Genomic DNA, 22,787 nt, shown 5'->3' on the forward strand with positions numbered 1-22,787 from the left:
GCGATGGATACTGCAGGTGAGTCAATAATACTCGGCCCAGCCCAGCAGCCCGGGATCTGATATTGCGCACTCGCGATCGCGTTCCGCCGCTCCTGCTCTTCCCGAGGTAAGGCATTCGGGCAGACGAATCACAGCAGACGTAATCGAGACTCGGTGCAAGCCCTAGTGCCTCGCCCGACCTCAACTTCCTCTCGCACGCAGCATCGCCGCACCTCTCCACTCTACCGTCGCCCATCATGAGTTGCCTCCGATCGAGGCGCCTCCAGCTTGCGAGCCAGGTGAGCTCCACTCCCTCAGACTTCTGCCCGCCCATTGAGCCATCCGAGGCGCTCCGCATTCCCGATTAGCCACCCCGCGAAAGAGACACAATATACACCAATTGCCCCCATAGAGCCTATAATGCTTCAGATATCTCCCGCGAGCTCGCACTGCACGGCCATCAGCTGTTACCACCCACCGCCAGACCAATTGCTAACCGCGCATCTGCCGAACAGCTCTCCAAAAGCCTCAGGACTCCCTCGCGAGCCTTCTCCTCGACCAGACCCGCCGCCCGCATCTTTGCCTCCGACCCTTTGAGGGCGAAGGAAGCCTCGCCATTCCTCAGCCAAAAGTACCCTGTGATAGACCACGAGTATGATGCAATCGTTGTCGGAGCTGGCGGCTCGGGTCTACGCGCTGCCTTCGGTTTGGCGGAAGCTGGATTCAACACTGCCTGTATATCGAAGCTTTTCCCTACGCGGTCTCACACTGTAGCTGCACAGGGAGGTATCAATGCTGCGCTTGGAAAGTAAGTGTGGAGCAAAAAGCATTTGAAGGCGGGCGGGGAAGCTTATATTCGAAACAGCATGCACGAGGACGACTGGCGATGGCACATGTACGATACGGTTAAGGGTTCGGACTGGCTAGGTGACCAGGATGCTATCCACTACATGACAAGAGAAGCACCTCAGAGTGTCATCGAACTCGAAAACTACGGCTGCCCATTCTCGAGAACAGATGACGGAAGGATGTGAGTTCAACTTGTTGCATTCCTAGGACACTATTAACGAACGGCGTAGCTACCAGCGAGCTTTCGGTGGTCAATCTCAGAAGTTTGGCAAAGGCGGACAGGCATACCGATGCTGTGCTGCCGCTGACAGGACTGGCCACGCTCTTCTTCACACCCTTTACGGCCAATCGCTGCGACACAACACCAAATACTTCATTGAATTCTTTGCTACTGACTTGATAATGGAGGATGGCGTCTGCAAGGGTGTCATTGCCTACAACCAAGAAGATGGTACTCTGCACAGGTTCCTAGCTAAGAACACCGTTCTTGCCACCGGCGGCTACGGGCGAACATACTTCAGCTGTACGTCTGCTCACACATGTACCGGTGACGGAATGGCAATGGTTGCCCGTGCAGGTCTCCCTAACCAGGATCTGGAGTTCGTCCAATTCCACCCCACAGGTATCTACGGAGCAGGATGTTTGATTACGGAAGGATCTCGAGGAGAGGGCGGATATCTGCTCAACTCCGAGGGTGAGCGATTCATGGAACGTTATGCCCCAACTGCAAAGGATCTGGCTTCCCGTGACGTCGTCTCTCGGTCAATGACATTGGAGATCCGCGAAGGCCGTGGTGTCGGACCAGACAAGGACCATATCTACCTTCAACTCAGCCATCTTCCCCCGGAAGTCCTCCATGACCGTCTCCCAGGTATCTCGGAAACCGCCGCTATCTTCTCGGGTGTCGACGTTACCAAGCAACCCATTCCCGTCCTACCGACCGTCCACTATAACATGGGCGGTATTCCCACAAAGTACACCGGCGAGGTTCTAACTGTCACCGAAGACGGCAAGGACCAAGTCGTCCCCGGCCTCTTCGCCTGCGGTGAGGCCGCCTGTGTCTCTGTCCACGGCGCCAACCGTCTCGGCGCCAACTCCCTCCTCGATCTCATCGTCTTCGGCCGCGCCGTTAGCCACACCATCCGCGACAACTTCACGCCCGGCCAGAAGCACGACCCCATCGCCGCCGACGCCGGCGCCGACTCCATCTCCGTCATCGACCAGATCCGCACCGCCGACGGGCCCAAGAGCACCGCCGAGATCCGCCTCGCCATGCAAAAGACTATGCAAACCGACGTCTCCGTTTTCCGCACGCAGGAATCCCTCGAGGAGGGCGTCCGCAAGATCCACGAGGTTGACAAGACCTTCGCCGACGTCGGCACCAAGGACCGCAGCATGATCTGGAACTCGGACCTCGTCGAGACGCTCGAGCTACGCAACCTGCTCACTTGCGCTGTGCAGACCGCGGAGAGCGCTGTGAACCGCAAGGAGTCGCGTGGTGCGCACGCGCGTGAGGACTACCCGGACCGTGATGACGAGAACTGGATGAAGCACACGCTGAGTTGGCAGAAGAAACCACATGGGGATGTCAAGCTCGGGTACCGGGCTGTGGTGGCGACGACGCTGGATGAGAACGAGTGTAAGGCAGTCCCGCCTTTCAAGCGAGTTTATTAGGCCCCGTGTTGAATTCGAATGTGTGCGGTTCGCGAATTGTGTTCTCCTTGCATCTGTACGTATAAAGTTCGGCTGTCAGGCCTGTGGGAGGAGGCTAGATTGGGTGGATGGATGTGCCACGACGTAGCGGAATGCAAAATAACCCATTTTTTTGGTTTGATATATTGTGTAGCGCTAGGTATTGCCACATGTCTATCATTATAGCAATGTCCATCTCAAAGCTTTCCAGGAATGAAATTGAGTTCGCTCATACCGGGAGCCGTTCACGTGGCCCTCACTGAAACAAAAACCTGCTCCTACAGCGGCTCGTCACAAACATCCGTACACCCGGTTGCCACTGCGTGAAGGGCTTCATGGTATTTTCAGCATTGTGAATCAGAGAGAAGTTCGGCTTTTTAGATAACTAGTAAACTCGTGAGGCTACCCCAGACAGTGTCATCAGTGTGTACGCAGACCGGAAGTGTATCTGCTACTTGCCTGGCACAGCTCGAGTCTCCCTGGTACGTTATGATGATTTAGAAAGGACGAGCTTAATTATCACCCTCATTTTTCTCTCCGTATCAACCCCCCTAATCTAATTCTCTTCCTATCACCACCCCCCCCCCCCCCCCCCTTTGATTTGGCTTAGCTCTGGCCTGTAACAACTTTCTTTTCACCAATTGGAAGCTGAATTACTAAATCTCAATGTGGAATTCACATCATCTCTTTGCTAGATTATGCAGGCACACTCTAACAGCGACGTAGGGGCTCTCTATTTCCTTAGTCCGCGGCACTTGGCCAGCCCTCCAGGGATAGCCTTCTAACGAATCCTACATGTAAGAAGATGGTAGCTTGTGGTGAAGGACCTAGCACGGTAGGTGAGCTATGTGGGAGACGGACTACATGACTTTCGTTTTGATTTAGTAAGTAGGTCCTTTAGTCTCGATTAATTAGTAGGTGGACGGGTGCGTTATAGGCGGGCTAGTTGTGTTGATATATAACTATTGATCCGCTCTCATGATGTGAATTCCACATTGAGATTTAGTAATCCAGCTTCTAATTAGTGAAAAGAAAGTTGTTACAGGCCAGAGCTAAGCCAAATCTAGGGGGGGTGGATAGGAAGAGAATTAGGGGGGTGATACGAAGAGAAAAAGGGGGGTGATAATTAAGCTCGTCCTTTAAACACACTCACTCTAGACTTGTGTACACGTGCCTAGCACCGCTTGAGGTCCCCTGGAACGTTGGGATCATTTGGAAAAACACCGTTTCGACAGGTCTGGTAGCTCTTCGGGCCACCTCAGACGGTGTTAGACCACCACTTTATGTTCAGCAAGCGTTGACGGGTTTGGATATGAAGTCAGTGGCATTGGTGTATGCTGAACTTGTCTCTAATAACGCAGCCGCACCGTCTTTACTCTTACAGACGACCTCGTGAGAAACGCTATGGCTAAAAAGCGCCAACTCCTTGCCATGAAGCTTAAGTGTCTTCCCCTATCAACCTCAAAATCCATCAACCCCGTTCCCTCCAACTTACCTGCAGAGACGCTCTAATTATACTGCATATACGTCGCCGTCGAGTTGAACTTCAGGTTCCCCTTAATGACCTTGTCCACCGCAGCCAAAAAGTCCTTCTCCGTCGCCACCTTCCTCCGCGCCCTGATCGCGAACATGCCTGCTTCGGTAGCCACACTCCTCAGCTCAGCACCCGTGCTGTTCGGGCACAGCCGCGAGATAAGCTCCCATCGAATATCGCGCTCGACGCTCATGCTCTTGGCGTGGATGCGCAAGATATTCGCGCGGCCCTCCATATCCGGCAGCGAGAACTCGATCTTGCGGTCGATACGGCCGGGACGCATGAGCGCGGGGTCGAGAGTAGACGGGCGATTGGTAGCGAACATGACCTTGATGTTGCCGCGGGAGTCGAAGCCGTCGAGCTGCGTGATCAGCTCCAGCATAGTTCGCTGGACCTCGTTGTCGCCGCCCGCGCCGTCGTCGAAACGCGCGCCGCCGACGGCGTCGATCTCGTCGAAGAAGATGATGCAGGCTTTCTTCGTGCGGGCCATTTCGAAGAGCTCGCGCACCATGCGCGCGCCCTCGCCGACGTATTTTTGCACGAGCTCGGAGCCGATGACGCGGATGAAGGTGGCGTCGGTGCGGTTGGCTACTGCGCGCGCGCAAAGAGTCTTGCCGGTTCCTGGGGGGCCGTAGAGGAGGGCGCCTTTCGGCGGGTCGATGCCTAGGTTGACGAAGCGTTCGGGGGAGAGGAGCGGCATTTCGACGACTTCGCGGAGCTTCTCGATTTGCTCTTTGCAGCCGCCTACATCGCCGTAGGTCACGTCGGGCTTGTCTTCTACTGTCATCATAGTGACTGAGGGGTCGATCTTGGGCGGTAGGGGGAGGAGGATCTGGTATTTGTTCCGGTCGACACTATTGGAATCTTGTTAGCCTTGATACTGGTCATTTTGCTGAAGGGATTCCATACCCAACCCGCATGCCCTCCTCGATGTCAGTCGGACTGACCCGCTCGCCCAGGTTGACGACGAATTTGGCGATTTGCTTGACGTTGATGACATATTTGCTCTTCTCCGTGTCCTTCTCGTCCTGGATGATCTTTGTACACCTTGCGACCTGGAGCGGCTGCTCTTCCTGCATCCGTTGCCTATCCGCAGCGATGTCCCATAGATGTGGTGGTGCGAGACCTGTGTCTGATTCCTGTATGACTTGTTAGATAATCCAATAGTGGTGGGCGCTTCGAGGCGAGTGTACCTTGACGCCTAATCGGAGGTTAGCTTATGCTTCATCATATAACGGACTCCCACGACTCACCTATCTTCTCGTTCACACTTTGCTGCTTGTCCTTGATCTCCTTCTCCAGCTTCTTCAGCTCCGCAGCATACGGCGCGGCCCCGTACGTCTTAAGTACCTGAATATCCCTGCGTAACACTTAGCCCGGGAACCATAAAAGCGCCCACGGGGAGCTTCGGAGACGTACTCATCGGTCAGAGGCGTGATCTTCTTCTCTTCTACCTCATCGTCGGCAAAGGTCTTGTTGTACTTCTCCCAGTTCTGGCCGGTGGCACTGGGCATGTTGACTGCGGCGACAGGCTGTCGCGGGGTTTAGAGGTGATGTATGAAAGGCACTCGTCTGGGGAGGTTGGTAGGACTTCGACGGTGGGTTCGTGTAAGAGGGACGTGGGAAGTGGTGGTCGTGAGCGAGGCCGATGAGATGTAGATGGACAGCTAGGTAGGCCGTGATGATGAATCGAGGAGGATCTCGGTGTTACGTTGTTCCGTACGCGTTGTGAAATCGCGTTCAAGGCTCCAAAAGTTTATGCGCGGGGCGAGAGGAGAGCAACGACACAGCGCCACGAACTTCAAATACTCCTTCCTCATACCATGGCGACTCAAGTAGCAAGCAGCAATGCCGGAAATGCGGCATTCAGGGTATTGATTATGATCTAGAGGGTTCAGAGCACATAGACTGACATTTTATAGGACAAGGAAAAGCCCAGAGCTGTTCGGACAGCAAATATTCTTGCGGCCAGAGCTGTTGCCGATGCTATTCGAACCTCCCTAGGTCCCAAGGGCATGGACAAGATGATCCAAACCGGACGCGGTGAAACCATAATTACCAACGACGGCGCCACTATGCTCAAGCAAATGAGCGTGATGCATCCCTCCGCAAAGATGCTCGTAGACCTTGCACATGCACAGGATATCGAAGCGGGAGATGGCACTACCTCAGTAGTAGTCCTCGCCGGGAGCCTTCTTGCGGCCGCAGAGCGGTTACTATCGAAAGGACTGCACCCTACAGTCATATCAGAAGCATTCCAGCGCGCTGCGGCGGCAGCAATACATATCCTGGATGACATATCCATCCCTGTCTCCCTCTCCGATCGATCTGCTCTCCTCAAGGCCGCTTCCACTTCTCTCTCCTCGAAAATCGTTGCGCAAGAGGCCAAACTACCCATAATGGCCGTAGACTCTGTGCTCAAAGTCATCGACCCCAAGACCGCAGACAATGTAGACTTGAAGAGCATAAGGATTCTAAAGAAGCCGGGCGGAACGATCGAGGACAGCGAGATGGTAGATGGTCTGGTGCTAAACCAGCAAGTGGTCAAGAGCGGCGGAGGACCAACGCGGATCGAGAAGGCCAAGATTGGCCTGATACAATTCCAGCTCAGCCCACCAAAGCCCGACATGGAAAACCAGATTGTCGTGAACGACTACCGGCAGATGGACAAAATCTTGAAGGAGGAGCGAACGTATTTGCTAAACATGGTTAAGAAAATCAAGAAGGCGAAGTGCAATGTTCTGTTCATCCAGAAATCGATCCTGCGGGACGCTGTCAATGACCTAAGTCTTCATTTCTTGGCCAAGCTGGGCATACTCTGCGTCAAGGACATTGAGCGGGACGAGATCGAGTTCATTTGCCGAGTAAGTTATCTCACATTATCTCGATTGGAGAAACAGAACTAACGAAATCAGAGCACCGGCTGCAAGCCAATCGCCGACATCGACTCCTTCACCGAAGACAAACTCGGCTCCGCTGACCTGATCGAGGAAGTCCAAGCCAACGGTGCCCGCATCGTCAAGGTCACTGGGGTCAAGAACTCCGAAAAAACCGTGTCTATCATCTGCCGTGGTGCCAACAGCCTCATCCTCGAGGAGACCGAGCGCTCTCTCCACGACGCCCACTGCGTTATCCGCTGCCTCGTCAAGAAGCGCGGCCTCCTCCCCGGTGGCGGCGCTCCCGAGATCGAGATCGCGCATCAACTCTCCAAGCAGGCGCGTGAGCTTACCGGCACCGAGTCCATTTGCTGGAAGGCGTTCGCGGATGCCATGGAGGTGATCCCGACCACGCTGGCTGAGAACGCTGGTCTGAATTCCATCAGAGTCGTGACGGAGCTCAGGCACAGGCATGGCCAGGGCCAGCAGAACGCCGGCGTTAGCATCAAGAGCGGTGGTGTTAAGAATGATATGGCCGAGGAAAACGTGCTACAGCCGCTGTTAGTCAGCACAAGTGCGATTGAGTTGGCTGCGGAGACAGTCAAGATGATCCTGAGGATCGACGATATCGCTTTGTCGAGGTAGGCGGTGTAGGGTAAAATAGGAGGCTGGAGTAGGTGTCCTAGACTCGAAGGCAAAATACCATGGTTGTGAAAATAATACAATCAATGAATGAGAATAACACAATCCAAATGTGCATGTCGTCAGATTGTCGAGATCTTTAGGAGAGGCCTTAAGCCCGTGAGCTGTGAGCACACTTGAATACTACTCTCTCAAGATCCATTATTGGTTATTATACCAACTCCTCTAAACCCCCTTCCCAAACCTCCCCGTCTCAACCGCCGCCCCAACAACCCCATCCCCCTTAACAATCCCCGTCGTACAAATCAACAGCTTCTTCCCCCCCGCCTCCGCCAGCTTCCTCCCCACAAACCTCACCGCCGCCACCTCCGCGCGACAGATCCCTCCCAAGAAAAACACAACCACCGTCTTCCCACTATCCGCGTGGCCCGACCCATTCAGCATCTGCCGCGCCTTGACCGCCTTCTCCTCCCCACTCTGCGTCTCATTAAACGTGGCGCCCCGGATATGCTTCGCCGCGTCCTCAAACAGCCGCCAGCCCTGCGCAGCCGCCGCGGCCTGCTGCCCCGCGGGCTTCACTAGGCCGGCCAGTTGCTGCTTCTGCACGACGCTCTGCACGAGCCGCACGCTGAGCGGCGCGTAGCCCGAGAAGGCGTACGAGATGTCGTTGGGCTCGGCCTCGTTGACCTCGTCGTCCCAGACGCGCAGGTTGCGGCGCAGGGGCGTGTAGTTGGTGACGGAGCCGGGCTTTGCGGCGCCGGCGCCGCCGCCGAGGCCGCCGCCGAGGCCGCCGCTACGGGCGGTCAGGAGGCCCATTTTCTCGAGGGCGGCGAGGGTGAGGAGGTGCTGGTGGCCGTAGGCGTGCAGGATGGCGCGCTTGAAGGTCTCGAGGTCTTTGGCGCGCATGCCGGCGCTGGTGCAGCTCTCGAGGCAGAGGAGGCGCAGGACGGTGGGGAGGGCGACACCGCGGTCGATCAGCTCGGTGATGGTGGCGTGCTGCGTGCTGGGGTCGGCGCCGGACATGATGTTTTGCTGGACTTCGAGGGTGCGCAGAAAGGTGTCGGTTCGCGTGCGTTTTATGATTTCTTCGGCGAGGCTGGTGTGCAGTTTTAGGCTGGCTTGCTCGGCTTGGTAGCCGGGGAGTTTGGCGACGAAGTCGCGGAGCTCGGCGGTGGTTTTGTTGGCGATTTGGCGGCTTTCGTAGGAGCTCTGGAGGCGGCGGGCGACTTTGTTGAGGAGGTTGCCCACGATGGCGAAGTTGGAGTCGCCGAGGGTGCTGTAGAGGGTGTCTTTTGCGTCTATGGCGATTTTGCGTTTCAGGGTCTGTGATTGTGTTGCTGCGGAGCCAGAGTTCTGCCCGGGTTGTTGCTGAGAGGCTGCTCCCACGATCGAGGAATCGACTTCTGTTTGGTTTGATTGGATTCCAAAGAACTCGTCAATCAGGCCTTCATATGTGAGTTGAGAAAGCAGAACAGTTGGGTAGTCGACTTCGCGATCTATGACGATCAAGGTGTCTATTGAAGAACTAGGAGTGAGACCGAGAAAAGATGGCCCATTCGTATTTGAGCTTTCGCCTGCTGTAACCTCAGTACGCATTCTTATTAGTAAATCGGCAAGACGCTTTGCGTTGTCGCCTTTGCCAATGATCCGCGGGAATAGGCCATGTTTCTGTTGCATGAGCATGAGAGCCTTCGCAGAGAGATATATGGAAGTCGGGTCTTTGGACTAATGGGTGTTAGTTGGCGACATATCGGTTTCTCATAGAGGAATCTTACAAGGTACAGATCACTGAACGCGTCTTCAAGTTCCAAAGATAACAGATCGTCTGCCAGAGGGACAAAATACAATGCAAGCTCGGAGATGCTGACTTCCCCTAGCACGCCGGCTTCCTCCAGAATTTGGTCTGACACCATGGTTCTTCGAGGCGACCAGAAGATGGAAAATTCGTGGTCTATTTGGCTACTCCGGCGAAGGCGCTTGATCTGATCTAATCGAGATGTAAGCATATAATGATGGACATACTTCATATAGCAAACAAAGAAGAAATCCAATGAGAAAGTGCTCGGATATGTGGACGTATTCAATGTAGAGATCGACTATGACTATGTAGGGTAGGGAAATAATCTACATAGCCTCTTTATGATCCCACGGTTCCAATACGGAACCAATGAAGCAAAGGTACGCTTCTTGATAGACTATATCTCAAAATTAATCACTCACCAGCAACTGCCATTACCGTCCTAGCCTTCTCTCCGCGCACTAGAAACACGACATTTCTTTGAGAGGAGTCGATATTGTCGTTCTCCAAGAAGAATAGCTTGTCCACGCCATATTCCTGGAGTGTGGAAACCTTGACAAGAAGATTCAATGGTCCAGCAAGCGCTTTTTCTAGCACCAAGTTCTTCTTTCCCCGTACCTGCGGAAATATTGTCAGTCTACTATTGAGTTTCTTGTAGTTTCGTAGCTTCACTTACTCCCTCAAGGAGTAGGAGGAGATCCCGACGGGCTTTCTCGCCGATTTCAGATGTGCTTAGCGTCGTATGAGGAGCCATGATGGATTACCGTCAGGCTTCAAAGGGAGCATTAACAGGCTTCGAATCCATCATGGAGGCCAACTGTCACACTACGGTAGCCTGCACTGGTGTCTCGGAGGAGTCGATGTTGAGGTGCCAGGGTGCGGAGGTCAATAGCCCGGTTTCGCGCGCCGAATTGATTCGGAGCAGCGAGGATTTTCCGTGCCTCAACTCCAATGACTCTTTTGAGGACCCCACACCCGGTTTCTAGTACTCCACACCATTCAAATTCATTGCATGCAGCTCCTCTTCCTCGCGCGTGTCAGATCTACCAGATCCCTCCAACGCATTTCCTGGACTGCTACCCACACGAGAGGACCCCAAGCGGCTGCTACCAGCTGTAGAACATTCACGCAACAAGCCCTATTCGAAGACGCCGACATGGGGAAGAAAGAGAAGTCCTCGTTTCAATTGAAGACGCCCAAGGTAGCTAATACGACACCAAAGATTACATACACAAGGCTAACAGATTTTCACAGGGCACTAAAGACTGTAGGTCCCCTCGACCCTGCCTCTCAGACTCTACAATTGAGCCAGCCTAATACTGTGATTGCAGGGCAGGGGACTGATATGATCATCAGGGATGGGATATTCAGCAAGATCAGCGAAGTCTTCAAGCGCCACGGAGCAGTGACAATCGACACGTGCGTCCCTCTCCTCTGAACTTTCTACAGACAGCACCCTGACCTTCACAGACCCGTTTTCGAACTCAAGGAGATATTGGCAGGGAAATACGGGGAGGACTCGAAGCTCATCTACGATCTCGCGGACCAAGGTGGCGAGCTATGCTCGCTCCGCTACGATCTCACCGTCCCGTTCGCGCGCTGGCTCGCCATGAACTCGTCTGTCAAACACATCAAGCGATACCACATTGCCAAAGTCTACCGCCGGGACCAGCCTGCGATGACGAAGGGGCGTATGCGCGAATTCTACCAGTGCGACTTCGATATCGCCGGCGAGTACGACAGCATGATTCCAGACGCGGAGATATTGCGGATTACGAGCGAGATCTTCGAATCGTTGGGGTGGCAGGGCAAATACACCATCAAGATAAATCACAGGAAAATCCTAGACGGCATATTCGAGGTCTGCGGCGTGCCAACGGACAAGCTCAGGACGATCAGCAGCGCGGTGGATAAGCTAGATAAGGTAAGCACATTTTAAATCAGCAGACACTAATTTGAGGTACTCCGTATTACTTTCACATCAGTTGTTAATTGCATATAGTCGCCCTGGGATGAAGTCCGCCGCGAAATGACCGAGGAGAAAGGCCTCGATCCAGAGGTCGCCGACAAGATAGGGCAATACGTCAACTTCAAAGGCGGACGCGACCTATTAACGAAGCTAACCGAAGATACCACCCTTTATGGAAATGCTTCTGCAAAGAAAGGCCTCGACGACATGGCAACCCTATTCGACTACCTAGAGATCTTCGGGGTACTACCCAACATATCTCTCGACATGAGCCTGGCCCGCGGCCTCGATTACTACACCGGCGTCATCTACGAAGTAGTCACGGAAGGCTCAGCAGGCGACTCCACGGCCAAGAAGCCAGCGAAAAAGGACAAAAAGCCAGCGGACGCGGACGAAGATCGGTCTTCAGACCCCTCGGTCGGCGTGGGCAGTGTAGCCGCAGGTGGTCGCTATGATGAACTTGTCGGGATGTTCAGTGGGAAAGGTCAGATCCCGTGCGTTGGGATATCCTTCGGTGTCGACCGGATATTCAGCATCACGAAGGCGCGCATGGCGAAAGAAACAGAGCTACGGCCAAATGAGGTCGATGTGTACGTCATGGTGCTCGGGAGCAAAGGCGGCCTCCTCAAAGAACGCATGGAAGTCGCGACGATGCTGTGGGACGCGGGCATCAAGACCGAGTTCTCGTGGAAGGTCAAGCCAAAAGCGCCACCGCAATGGAAGGCGGCGGAGAACGGCGGCATTCCCTATGCAGTCATTCTAGGAGACGATGAGGTTAGAGACGGGAAGGTGACGCTGAAGAAGTTTGGCCTTCCCGAGGGCCACCCGGAGAAGAACGGCGTGTTGATCAGCCGATCAGACCTGTTGTCCGAGCTGAAGAAGAAGCTGCAGGCGCTTTCGGAGCCGGAGCTGGAGGAGAAGGTCGGGGAGCTGACCGTGCAAGAGAGCGCCTGATTCGGGCAAGTTTTCTCTTCTTGATGTCGTTATGCTAGATCTTCAAAAGCTGCGCTGCGTTGGCGCAGGGTTGATATCCTGGGAGAAATAGACGAGGCTGTTGGCTTCTGTGCACTTGCTTGATGCTGTTTGAGGTGCGGAACTATGGTGCGAGAACTGGATTGTGATTGGCTGTGCTTCATGTCTTCCGGCAGATCGTGACTGTCATGAGGTAAGTTTCCTGCTTCCGCTCTTCCTTCACGTGTTTCAGCGATCAAGCGGTGTCGTGTACGGGAGATGTCGGAGCGATCGATGGCATGTGATGGAGCACGCGTAACTCGTCACACGGACGAGGGTGCTTACTCACTCACCTATTTTCTTTCTTCTGGAGGGTATAAGAGCTCGTTGTCCCCCCGTCCTGGACGCCTGTCTTCAGGGCGGAGAGGGGGATGGGGATCGAAAAAGCGAACATCGGTCGATCGATGGGGAGGAGGGGGATCAGAAACCTCAGTAGTCTCGACGCAAATGGGTCGTGTCAACTTCATACTTGATGTGGGGGTTATGGCGCTGTGTCTTGGTCCTCGTCTACTTCAGGGTGGAGAGGGGGATGGGGATCGAAAAAGCGAACATCGGTCGATCGATGGGGAGGAGGGGGATCAGAAACCTCAGTAGTCTCGACGCAAATGGGTCGTATCAACCTTGATGTGGTGTTATGGTGCTGTGTCTTGGTCCTCGTCTTCTTCAGGGTGGAGGGGAAAGGGGGGATCAAACCACGAACGCATATACATCGAATGGAGAGGAGAGGGATCAAATCGTCTTAGGGCATCAGCTGATGAGCCGTGTCAAGATCAGTGCTGACGTGGAATCATGGTGCTGCGTCTTGGTCTTCGCAAAATCGCAAGAGGCAGCGATGTGGGCGTGGGAGGGGGAGGTGGCTTTGGAGGAGGATTGGGGATCAAAATGAAGAACGGGGGGGTGTGCCCCATGGGGGAGGTGAGGGATCAAAGCTTCGTACGTGCATGTTCATGAGTCGTGTCAGCCTCGCTGTCGACTTGGAATAATGGCACTGTGTCTTGGTCCTTGAGTTTAATGAAGGCGACAATCAAGTCTCATGTGGGTGGGAGGCGGGAGGTGGATGGAGGATCGAACATGATCGGACAAATTTACCTATGAGGAGGCTGGGGATCGAATCCTCCTGGGTTTACAGCCCATGAGTCGTGTCAACCGCACTATTGACTTTAATTCATGGGGCTTTGCCTTGGTCCTCGTGTTCAAAATTGTAGCTGGGGCTTCAACGATGGGGGTGGAGGTGGGTTTGGGGGAGGACGGGTGATCACAGTGGAAGAAGAAACACCTCCACGGGGAGTCAGGGGATCAAATTTGGTAGCTTGTTGGATCATGAGTCTTGTCAACATTCGCACTCCAATTCTGAAATGGCGCTGTGTCCTGGTCCGTGTTCAAAATAGTCTCGGGGGCGATTATAATGGAGGTGGAGGTGGAGGATCAACACGTTATCCTTTGTTGGTACATGAGCACTGTCATGGAGGTCTCGTTGTGAGAGGGGCAAGGGGATCGGTGGTTAGCTTTGTGAGGGAGAAAATGACATGCGCTGAGCGTTTTCCTCAGTTGCCTCTCCCCTCAAAGTCTTTTGGGTGTTAAAGCATCGATGTCAACCTCCACGACGTCTATTCGTTATGATAAAAGAGAGAGAAAAAGAAGGGGGATCAAAACGGCATTACTCCTCACGTCATGTGCCTCGTCGAAACCTCGAAACTAGTTGTGCTATGGTAGTGCGGCGCAGTTCTCATGTTCAAACGCCGTGTGGAAGAGAGATCTATGTGGAGGCGGCGGAAGAGGATCAATCATTCATCTTCTGACTGGTTATGGTGTCGGGGGTTGGGGCTGGAGAGGTTGGCGTGCATCGGTGTGCACAGGAAAGGAGGAAGCAAGAGATGTCACGCGCTGCTTACTCCCACCCTTATTTCTCCCTCGTCCTCTTGGGTACATTAGCTTCGAAATTAGCATCTGGGATTTCTCGTCGTTATGGGAAAGGAGAACCAGAGAAATGGGGGTTCAGACTGAGGGAAACATCGAGGAATGGCTGATCTGTCGATCAATTTTCGCATGTTAAAGTATTTTATGGCTCCGTGACAGTTGACTCGGTTCTCGTGTTTAACTGCCGGAACAGAGACCTAAGTGAAAGTGGAGGAGGAGGATCAACAACTGCATGCCATTAGAGATATGGTGCGGAGCCCAGGGCTGGAGAGGCCAAAAGGGGAGGGCACAATGAACGGAGGATGAAAGCGGCACATGCGGTATCACCCGCAGAAGTTTGCTGACTTACCTGACTTTCTTCCGTCCCTGGGTATAAAAAGCTTTCTCATGAAGTTTCAGAAAAACATCCGTGGGAAAGGACAATCGGAGCAAAGGGGGTCCAAAATAGGGCCCAAGACCAAACAATGGCTGGTCTGTCAAATGGAAAAATGAGTCTTGAATGGCTCTGCTGGTGGGCCTTTGCGTTCGAAATGCTGAAAACTGGAGCAGTATGCGGGTGAGCGTGAGGGATCAACAGCAATGACCGAGGAGAAGCATGGTGCGGGCACCGCGGAGCTTGGTGTAGCCTCACAGAAAATAAGGGCCAGAGGAAAGGGGCTTCAGAATGGGATATAACATCGGGAAATAGCTGGTCTGTCGACAGAAAGAAAGAAGTTCTACATGGCTCTGTGGGTGGGTGTTTGTGTGCAAAAACGCAAAAGACAGGAGTCATGGGCGGGTGGAGGTGGAGGATTTCTAGCAATCATCGCCGAAGAGAATGGTGCGGGCACTGTGAAGCCCGGTGTGGGAGGGATATAACTGGAGCAGTGGTTAGGACTGTTCAGAATACACTAGTCATTACGCCATGAGCTGTCACGAGAAATATCTTGGTGTCTCATAACAGTATCTTCTGCGTGTAAGAACGAGGCAGTTGGTGGCCTGTAGGACCTTTTTCCTCGTGGGAAAGAGGAGGGTAGGGATCAGAAACGCCGTAACCCACGGACAATGTACCTCGTCGAAATTTCAAGAGCAGAACCATGATGGCGCAGCAGCCCGGACCGCTCGGTTGTTGTGATCAAATCTTTGCAGGTCGCTGTCGTACGGAAGTAGTAGGATCAACAACATAACACCGGCGCAGCGTGGTGGAGAGGAGTAAGAGGAGAGATGGAGGATTATGGCCGTTTAGAAGACGAATAATGACCTCTGCCGATGAGCTGCCACACTCCAAAGCTTGCTGACTCAATCACCCAGCTTTCCCTATCATCTGGGAATACAAGCTCTTGATCTGCAGTTGCATTTCTGTCCTCATGGGAAAGGAGATATTAGGCCGGGGGCATTAGAAAGGCTTTGTCCTGACCTTTATGGAGAGAACTTCGAAACCGCGTGTTCAAGTTATGATGGCTCTGGTCTCGGTCATGATGCTCAGATAAAGTCATAAAACTGAACGGAACTTCCTCGTGTGGAGAGGGGAGAGTAGCGATCAACAAACATGACGCAGGACCAGAATGGTGAAGAGGGAGGGGGAAGAGCAGAAATGGGGATAGTGATGACGAGCATATTGAATGCCCAGCTCACGAGGCAGCACGTTAGAAGTCACGAGCTGAAGCTTGCTTACTGACGCAACTTTCGATCATCTTCTAGGCATAAAAGCTCCTCGTCTACGGCTAGGCTTCTGTCTTCAGGCGAAAAGAAGGGAGTGGGAGTGCAAAACGCTGCGACAACTTTTGGCCATGGGAAGGGCTTCGAAGCCTCGTGAGCCAAGCGCATGATGGAACGATTGTTTGGTTTAAGACTACATAGAACGAGCCGATGTTGGAGAGGGGGGGATTGTGGAGGATCAACAGCATTCACAAATCATCCGTATGGTCTGGAGGCCGGGCAAGAAATCTTTAGCGGTGACGGTGAGCAGGGTTAGGGCGCGGAGAACTTGACAGGAGAGGAAAGTGGAGGCTTAGAGCATGTGAAATATCACGATTCTGCTTACTCACCCTCCACTCTATCCTCCGAGAGTACGAAGGCTCCGCCGCTGCGCCCTCGAACCTTCTTTCCTCTTCGTGGGTAGAGGAAAGGGGGAGGAGATCAAAATTTTGGTCTCGGCTTTTTCATGGGTCTTGTCAAACCTACGGGAACAGAACAACGATGGCTCCGCGTCGTGTATCAACAAGGAGTAGGCAGAATAAATATGATGTGGCGGCATTTGGGGGCAAAGTTACTAGTAGTAATGGCGAGCAGCGGAATACAACAGCAGAGATATGAGAGATGCGTGACCAGCGCACGTGAGCTATCACGCGTCTGCTTACTCACTCTCGGATTTCTTTTCTTTTGGTGGTATAAAAGCTTCCACCGTCGTCGTCCAAACTTCTTTTCTTTCTTCATGAGAAAGGGGGGAAGGGGAGGAGATTGGAAGTACCAAGTGCAATCTTATTACAAAGGTATGAGTCTGGTCAAAACTTCGCGACGAGCAATATGATGGCTCTGTGGTTGGGTTCTCGTATCTAAAAGCCACGAGCACCAGGCTGATGTGGAGGTGGAGGTGGAGGTGGAGGAGATGGATGATGGAGTTTAGAACACATTCTACAGCTGTTTGATGTGTCGGGCCAGACCATCCCCACAGTTTACAATGGCGCTGCGTCTCGGCTCCAGTTTAATCACATCAAAGTCACGGAACGATTCGATGTGGGCCGCGGGTGGAGGGATCAACAAGCCACCATTCGACTGGCAGCATCAAGGATTGGGACACGTGAGGCATCACGCGTCTGCTTACTCACCCTCCTTTTTCCTTTCTCCCGATGGTATAAAAGGTTCCTCGTTCACGTCTTCGACTTCTTTTCTTTCGTCATGGGAAAGGAGGATGGGGTTCAAACACATCGTTGATGTGGCTTGTGAAGACTAACTCACCAGCCTCGCGATGGCTCTCGCCCGGTCTTCGCGTTCAAACTTGAATACGAAAGGACATGATGTGATAGTGGAAGAAGGGATCAACATTCGCCTCGACATCTGGATATAGTGCGGTAGAGGACGGGATCAACGTCGCTGCTGTCGGAATGCCATGGTGCAGCAGAGGAGGTCGCCGTTCCGAACCTTTTGGCAAGGTCTTCGACGTAGTTTCTCAAAACTTGACAGCGACAGTGGTGATGGCTCTGGTTCGCTTGGTGTGTTCAAGTTCACAAGAACACATGCCTGATGTGGAGGAGGGTGAAGTCAACGCCGTGATCAAGACGAGATCCATGTTGCGTGACTGGAAGGCGAGATATTTGAAAAAGAAGAGTAACCGCCCCTATGCGTGGAAGCGGAGGTATCAACATCGACGATAACGATGATGAATGGTGGAGGTGTCGGAGTGGGAGGGGCAATAGCCGGGTGGTGATGGTGAACATCCTGCTATTAAACCGGTAAGAGCCGACCTTTTTGCTCTACGAGACCTATCATCTATATCTGGGGTAGGCCCAGAGTAGTATTGATGGATAGCATTGTTTACCATTATCACGATGTGGTGAAGAAAGAGGGACCGCGGTCCTCCAACCTCCATTCAATAGCTTCAAAACATAGTTTCGATTCAGCCTTCTTTAGTTCTATCATATACTTGAACCACTTCATGGTTTCTTCCTCCCCTGATGGAAGACAGAGGTTTAAGCAGGATAATATATATTCTCCTGGGTAAGCTCGTCATGTGATAAAAGGAAGTTGCACGTGGTTTTACATCAATGTCGTGGGATACTTCGCATGCATCCGTCAAGGCACCTTCTTTTTAACCAACGATACATTCATTTCATTCTTGCATAACAAATGCGAATAAAAACTGCTTTTCCACAGAAAAGATTGAATCATGAAGCCTTAGTCCTAAACGCCTCAATCCCATTCAAAACCCAAACGACCCATTTCCATTACTGCTTACCCCCCAATCAAGTCATCATCTTCGCCATCGCCTCCGACAGCACCCCCAAATGCCTCTCCCCCTTAAAAACCGGCTTCGGCATCTTTTTCTCCCCCAGCCCCATCAACTCCGCCACCGCCATCTGCGCGCCCCGCACGCTATACTCCACCGTAAACACCGTATCCTCCTCAATCTCCACAAACTGCCCCACCAGCCCCAGATTCGTGCTGCCCTCCGGCACCACCTTCGGGCGATCCCCCTTCTCCCTCGTCAAGAACTGGCTCGTGATATACGGCATCACGCACGGCCTCACAATCGCGTGCTCCAGAATCGGATGCAGCGGGAAGTGCAGGTGCCCGAGCAGCTCGGTGAGGAGTTCCTGCCCGGTGCAGTCGCTCATCTTCTTCGGCACGTAGTTGCCCAGCGCAGTCGGGAAGAGCCCGTAGCCCCACAGCACGAAGGTGTCGACGGGCTGGTCGGCGAAGTGCGGCTGGTGCGGCACGACGATGGAGAGCAGCCAGTTGCTGTCTTTGAACGTCATCAGCGCGCCGGTGCCGGGCTCGTTGTGCGTGAGGCCCGAGATGCGCGTGAGGAGTTCGGGGTTGGAGAGCGTGATGGTGAAGGATTCCCAAAGCGACTCGTTGATGCGGGTGCTGAAGACGGAGGGGTTGCCGAGGGAGGGGGATTTGGCGGCGAGTTTCGTCCATAGGTCCCAGGAGCCGTCTTGGAGCTCTTCTTCGAGGATGGGGTCGGGTGCTTCGGTGTTTGTGCCGATGGAGGCGTTGGAGGTCATGCTGCCGAGCGTGACGATGACGATGTCGGCGGGATCAAGCTGTGCGGTCATGGGGACCCCGTTGGAGAGCATATGGATTTCGTCCACTGTAGTAGGTATGCCAGTGATGAAGTCAATGTCCGTAACCTTCGTGTTGAAGCGGAAATCGACGCCTTGCGTGTCCAGATACTTGATGATAGGCTTGATGATGCTGTCATATTGGTTATATGGCGTCCGATCGACGCCAGCGAGAGTGTTAATGCGTGGGAATTCGTGCAGGAAGCGGTGCAGGTAGCGGCGGAACTCAACGGCGCTGTGCCAGGGCTGGAAGGCAAACATGGTCGCCCACATATACCAGAACTTTGTTGTGAAAAAAGCTTTCGGGAAGCATTCGTCGATGCGTTTCTTGCCGAGGCTGGTTTCGCTTTCGAGGGTGAGTTTGATCATATCGAGACGTTCGGTGGGACTTAGGCCCATTCTTCGTGTGTCAACGATTTCGACCTCGTCTTTGCCGCTAGCGAGGAGGCGGGCCTTGGAGCTGGTTTGATTTTCTGGGACGGCGTTGAAGTCTTTGATCTCTTGGAGTAGTGTCTTCTCTGGGTCCGTGAGAGATGGGACGCGGCTCAGCAGCTCGTATGTGCAGAGGTAGCTGAAGTTGAGCATCCGTCCACCACGGAGGACATAGCCCTCTTTAGGATTACCGGACCCATCCATTGACCCGCCAAAGACGGGGAGTGACTCGAGGATGTGGATATTCTTAGGAGGCACCTTGGCATCCTGGATCAAGTGAACGGCAGCAGCTAGCGATCCAATGCCACCACCGACGAGATATGCCTGAGTCTCCTCCGGGTCACGATGAGGTTGCTCTACAGCCTGGCGACCCTTCTTGAAGAAGTGCGGCATTATGATGTTGTAATTGTGTTTTTGTTTTGATGATAGGTATTTCTGAAACTGAGTGTAATAGAAATTCGACTTACTGCAACTGAAGGGTACGGCATCTATATACCTACCTGTACTGTCATCGGAGCAGTCATACGACAGGTACACGGCCTCACGCAGGGTTTGAGCTGGTCATGCCATCACCATTTTCTCTGGTAGCTTCTCTATGGACGAGGCACATCGTGATGCGGACAACCATGAAAGCGGAGTCGGTAGGCACGGTGGCACGGTGTGTCACATGTGGGCACCGAGAGCCAGTAGAAGGATCACATCAGATCGTATCTGAGTACGTCAGCGGTCTCGGCAAGCCTGTGAGGGCTGTTTGTTGGTCAGGCCATTCCGAGGTTTTGAGCTCGATGGGGTTCGTTCAGGTGAAGAGAATATGCTCTTGAACAAAGCACTCAGGGGCCTGATTTGATGCCTTATCTTCGATGAAAGGCGTGTTGTCAGCTATCTTTTCAGTAGGTCCAACGAATATCAATTAACGATACCGGACTTCTCATGGAAGTTGTTGGAAGAAAGACGAGATCTCGTGAGATGGTGGCGATCCGGACCGAGGATTATTCTTCTACTAACCTCATCTGGCCGTCCGTGGATCACGATCAATCCCGAAAAATAGCTTACATCGTACCTAGGCTGCGTTAGATATAATGAAGGAAATCATGTGAAGAAAGGTTAGGCAATGTAGGAAAACGCGTATACGATAGAAACTTCATACCGTTAAAACATCAAATGGCATCATTCATAAACTCTACCTAGCAAAAGATTTTAGGATACTATCCTCCCATGCCGAACCGTCTAAAAAGCCGAGTCTGCCGCCTGTGAAACGCCGTGTGCTACTCATATATGTATAAGTCTTAGTAGCCCCTATCCATCCGTAAGACATGCCGTCGCAGATATACTCGAAAAATGCGCAACTAACCCTCCAATGCCGAATCACACTTCTGTTCTATGCAGTTCCGTTGCCGTTGACCCCGTTCTTGACGATGCCGCCAACCACAGCCTTCTCAAGCGCCTGCAACACATCCGCCCTCAGATCGTCCTTGTCCTCAATTCCGCAACTGACTCGGACTAGATCGTCGAACACGCCTGCTGCCTCCCGCTGCTCACGCGGGATGCCTCCATGTGTCATCGCACTCGGGACCTCGACAAGACTTTCCACGCCGCCTAAGCTCTCAGCCAGTGTGAAGATCTTTGTGTGCTGGCAGAACCGTTCCGCAGCTTCATGACCACCACGGATCCGGAAGGAGAGCATACCACCACCCATACCATGTCGATGCTGCTTCAGCGCAATAGCGCGGTGCTTGTGAGACGCAAGACCCGGGTAATTGACCGCCAGAACGTGCGGCGATGCCTCCAGCGCCAGCGCAACAGCCGTCGCGTTCGTAGTCGCTTCACGCGCGCGGAGATGCAGCGTCTTGAGGCCCCGATGCGCGAGCCACGCATCGAACGCAGACGGCACCGCACCAATCGCGTTCTGCAAGAACGAAAGCTTCTCGAACAGCTCTGGCGCGTTGAACGCTGCCACGCCCATGACGACGTCAGAGTGGCCGTTTATGTACTTTGTGACCGAGTGCACGACAATGTCCGCGCCGTGGTCGAGCGGGTTCTGTACGTATGGGGAGAGGAATGTGTTATCCACCACCACTAGTATGCCATGCTGGTGCGCGACGCTGGCGACGGCGCGGATGTCGACGAGGGAGAGGGTCGGGTTGGAGGGGGTTTCGATCCAGATGAGTTTTGTAGTAGGGCGGATGAGCTCTGCGATGTCGAGTTCGAGGGAGGGGGAGAAGGTGACTTGTACGCCGTGCGCGAGGGCGACTTTGGTGAAGTAGCGGTGCGTGCCGCCGTAGACGTCGGACACGGAAACGACATGGGAGCCGCCGGCGAGGGACTGGAGGATGTTGGCTGTGGCTGCGGAGCCAGAGGAGAATGCGAGGGCATAGCGGGCGTGCTCAAGGGCGGCGACGGCTTTTTCGAAGTTGTCACTGGGCGGATGTCAGCGTTTTGCCTCTTTTTTGCATACAGATTGAGGACTGAAGATTGGTTTGTGCCTACCGGTTCGGATTTGAGCTTCTGCTGTACTCGTATTGTCCCACTGGTTTTCCGACGGCGGTTTGCGCGAAAGTGGTGGAGAGCGAAATCTGCAATTGCGTTAGCATTTCACTTCCTCGAACTACGATGGCATGCTTACAGCTTCAATCACTGCTCCCGTCACCGGATCATGAGGCGACCCAGCATGTACAGCCAACGTGCCAAATCCGTGAACTGGAGACGCTGGTCGCGGGGGCGTGTCGATGGGGTGCTCTGGGTGCGTCATCCTGTCTAAGATCGAATCTGTAGATTTGGAGAGGTGAGAAGAGGGCAGAGAGACCCTTCAACGGTGTGTTCTATGGTGCAGAGGCGTAGAGGTTTGTTGACGGAAAGAGGGAGCTGCGTTCGTATTCCTTGGAGAATTTCAGGCACGGCGCAATGGGGCAGTCAGGCACAAAGAGACGGTGTTATATTGTTAGCAGAGCGATTGCGCCATCGATGGTACAATCGGCGGCGGTGAGAAAGGTGTCACCGTCAGAGTCATCTTCACGCCCTTTATATAGGCTTTGGGATTAGGGGCAGGGCTGGCGATATGGAATATGTCATGCCGTGTAGTTGATAATCCATCGTCGGCTCTGGAATGGCCATCTGTCAGCCATCTCGGATGTTTGCCCGTCGTGTCGATGGTGTCATCGCAGACGGCGTCCCGCATTTAGCCGAATATATCTTGGCAAGCGCTGCGATTTGGAAACATCTGTACTACCTCGACCGAAGGTGTTGAGTAATAGTTATATGATTCCAGGAAGCTGTGTGGCTCTGGTTAATCGCTCTTCACGTAAGAACCATATCAAAACCCCGCTAA

The 22,787-nt window shown here is 53.5% G+C and overlaps 7 protein-coding genes across 7 annotated transcripts; 3 read left to right on the forward strand and 4 right to left on the reverse strand.

Moving 5' to 3' along the window:
• Window positions 1-205: 205 nt before the first annotated feature.
• On the forward strand, window positions 206-2,664 carry BDZ99DRAFT_466291 (succinate dehydrogenase subunit A). Its single transcript, XM_033720741.1, has 4 exons — window positions 206-278; window positions 495-787; window positions 845-1,009; window positions 1,059-2,664. The coding sequence occupies exons 1-4, from the start codon at window positions 237-239 to the stop codon at window positions 2,500-2,502; spliced, it is 1,944 nt and encodes a 647-aa protein (XP_033572959.1). The 5' UTR covers window positions 206-236; the 3' UTR covers window positions 2,503-2,664.
• A 1,200-nt stretch (window positions 2,665-3,864) lies between these two features.
• On the reverse strand, window positions 3,865-5,702 carry BDZ99DRAFT_574229 (26S proteasome subunit P45). The gene is made up of 5 exons (XM_033728357.1): window positions 5,474-5,702; window positions 5,308-5,414; window positions 5,248-5,255; window positions 4,964-5,193; window positions 3,865-4,908 (listed from the first exon to the last, which is right to left on the reverse strand). The coding sequence occupies exons 1-5, from the start codon at window positions 5,566-5,568 to the stop codon at window positions 4,029-4,031; spliced, it is 1,320 nt and encodes a 439-aa protein (XP_033572960.1). The 5' UTR covers window positions 5,569-5,702; the 3' UTR covers window positions 3,865-4,028.
• A 122-nt stretch (window positions 5,703-5,824) lies between these two features.
• BDZ99DRAFT_423399 (T-complex protein 1) lies at window positions 5,825-7,772 on the forward strand. The gene is made up of 3 exons (XM_033717023.1): window positions 5,825-5,925; window positions 5,977-6,918; window positions 6,970-7,772. The coding sequence occupies exons 1-3, from the start codon at window positions 5,878-5,880 to the stop codon at window positions 7,573-7,575; spliced, it is 1,596 nt and encodes a 531-aa protein (XP_033572961.1). The 5' UTR covers window positions 5,825-5,877; the 3' UTR covers window positions 7,576-7,772.
• Window positions 7,773-7,797: 25 nt separating this feature from the next.
• Window positions 7,798-10,217, reverse strand: BDZ99DRAFT_449715 (Sec1-like protein; the record flags this gene model as incomplete). Its single annotated transcript, XM_033718133.1, has 4 exons — window positions 10,047-10,217; window positions 9,793-9,988; window positions 9,348-9,559; window positions 7,798-9,297 (listed from the first exon to the last, which is right to left on the reverse strand). The coding sequence occupies exons 1-4, from the start codon at window positions 10,122-10,124 to the stop codon at window positions 7,798-7,800; spliced, it is 1,986 nt and encodes a 661-aa protein (XP_033572962.1). The 5' UTR covers window positions 10,125-10,217.
• Window positions 10,218-10,358: 141 nt separating this feature from the next.
• On the forward strand, window positions 10,359-12,267 carry BDZ99DRAFT_423404 (histidyl-tRNA synthetase; the record flags this gene model as incomplete). Its single annotated transcript, XM_033717024.1, has 5 exons — window positions 10,359-10,571; window positions 10,625-10,637; window positions 10,702-10,789; window positions 10,841-11,294; window positions 11,373-12,267. Coding segments are annotated over exons 1-5 (1,638 nt in total), but the record flags the coding sequence as incomplete, so codon positions are not given.
• Window positions 12,268-17,914: 5,647 nt separating this feature from the next.
• Window positions 17,915-20,237, reverse strand: BDZ99DRAFT_101454 (myosin-cross-reactive antigen). The gene is made up of 2 exons (XM_033712320.1): window positions 18,320-20,237; window positions 17,915-18,232 (listed from the first exon to the last, which is right to left on the reverse strand). Exons 1-2 carry the CDS (start codon window positions 19,853-19,855, stop codon window positions 18,209-18,211), a joined length of 1,560 nt encoding a protein of 519 aa, XP_033572964.1. The 5' UTR covers window positions 19,856-20,237; the 3' UTR covers window positions 17,915-18,208.
• Window positions 20,238-20,617: 380 nt separating this feature from the next.
• BDZ99DRAFT_423409 (cystathionine gamma-lyase-like protein) lies at window positions 20,618-22,551 on the reverse strand. The gene is made up of 3 exons (XM_033717025.1): window positions 22,086-22,551; window positions 21,950-22,035; window positions 20,618-21,879 (listed from the first exon to the last, which is right to left on the reverse strand). Exons 1-3 carry the CDS (start codon window positions 22,209-22,211, stop codon window positions 20,841-20,843), a joined length of 1,251 nt encoding a protein of 416 aa, XP_033572965.1. The 5' UTR covers window positions 22,212-22,551; the 3' UTR covers window positions 20,618-20,840.
• Window positions 22,552-22,787: the final 236 nt, after the last annotated feature.

Source organism: Mytilinidion resinicola, assembly GCF_010093595.1.
Source record: "Mytilinidion resinicola strain CBS 304.34 unplaced genomic scaffold BDZ99scaffold_17, whole genome shotgun sequence".
Lineage (NCBI taxonomy): Eukaryota > Fungi > Ascomycota > Dothideomycetes > Mytilinidiales > Mytilinidiaceae > Mytilinidion > Mytilinidion resinicola.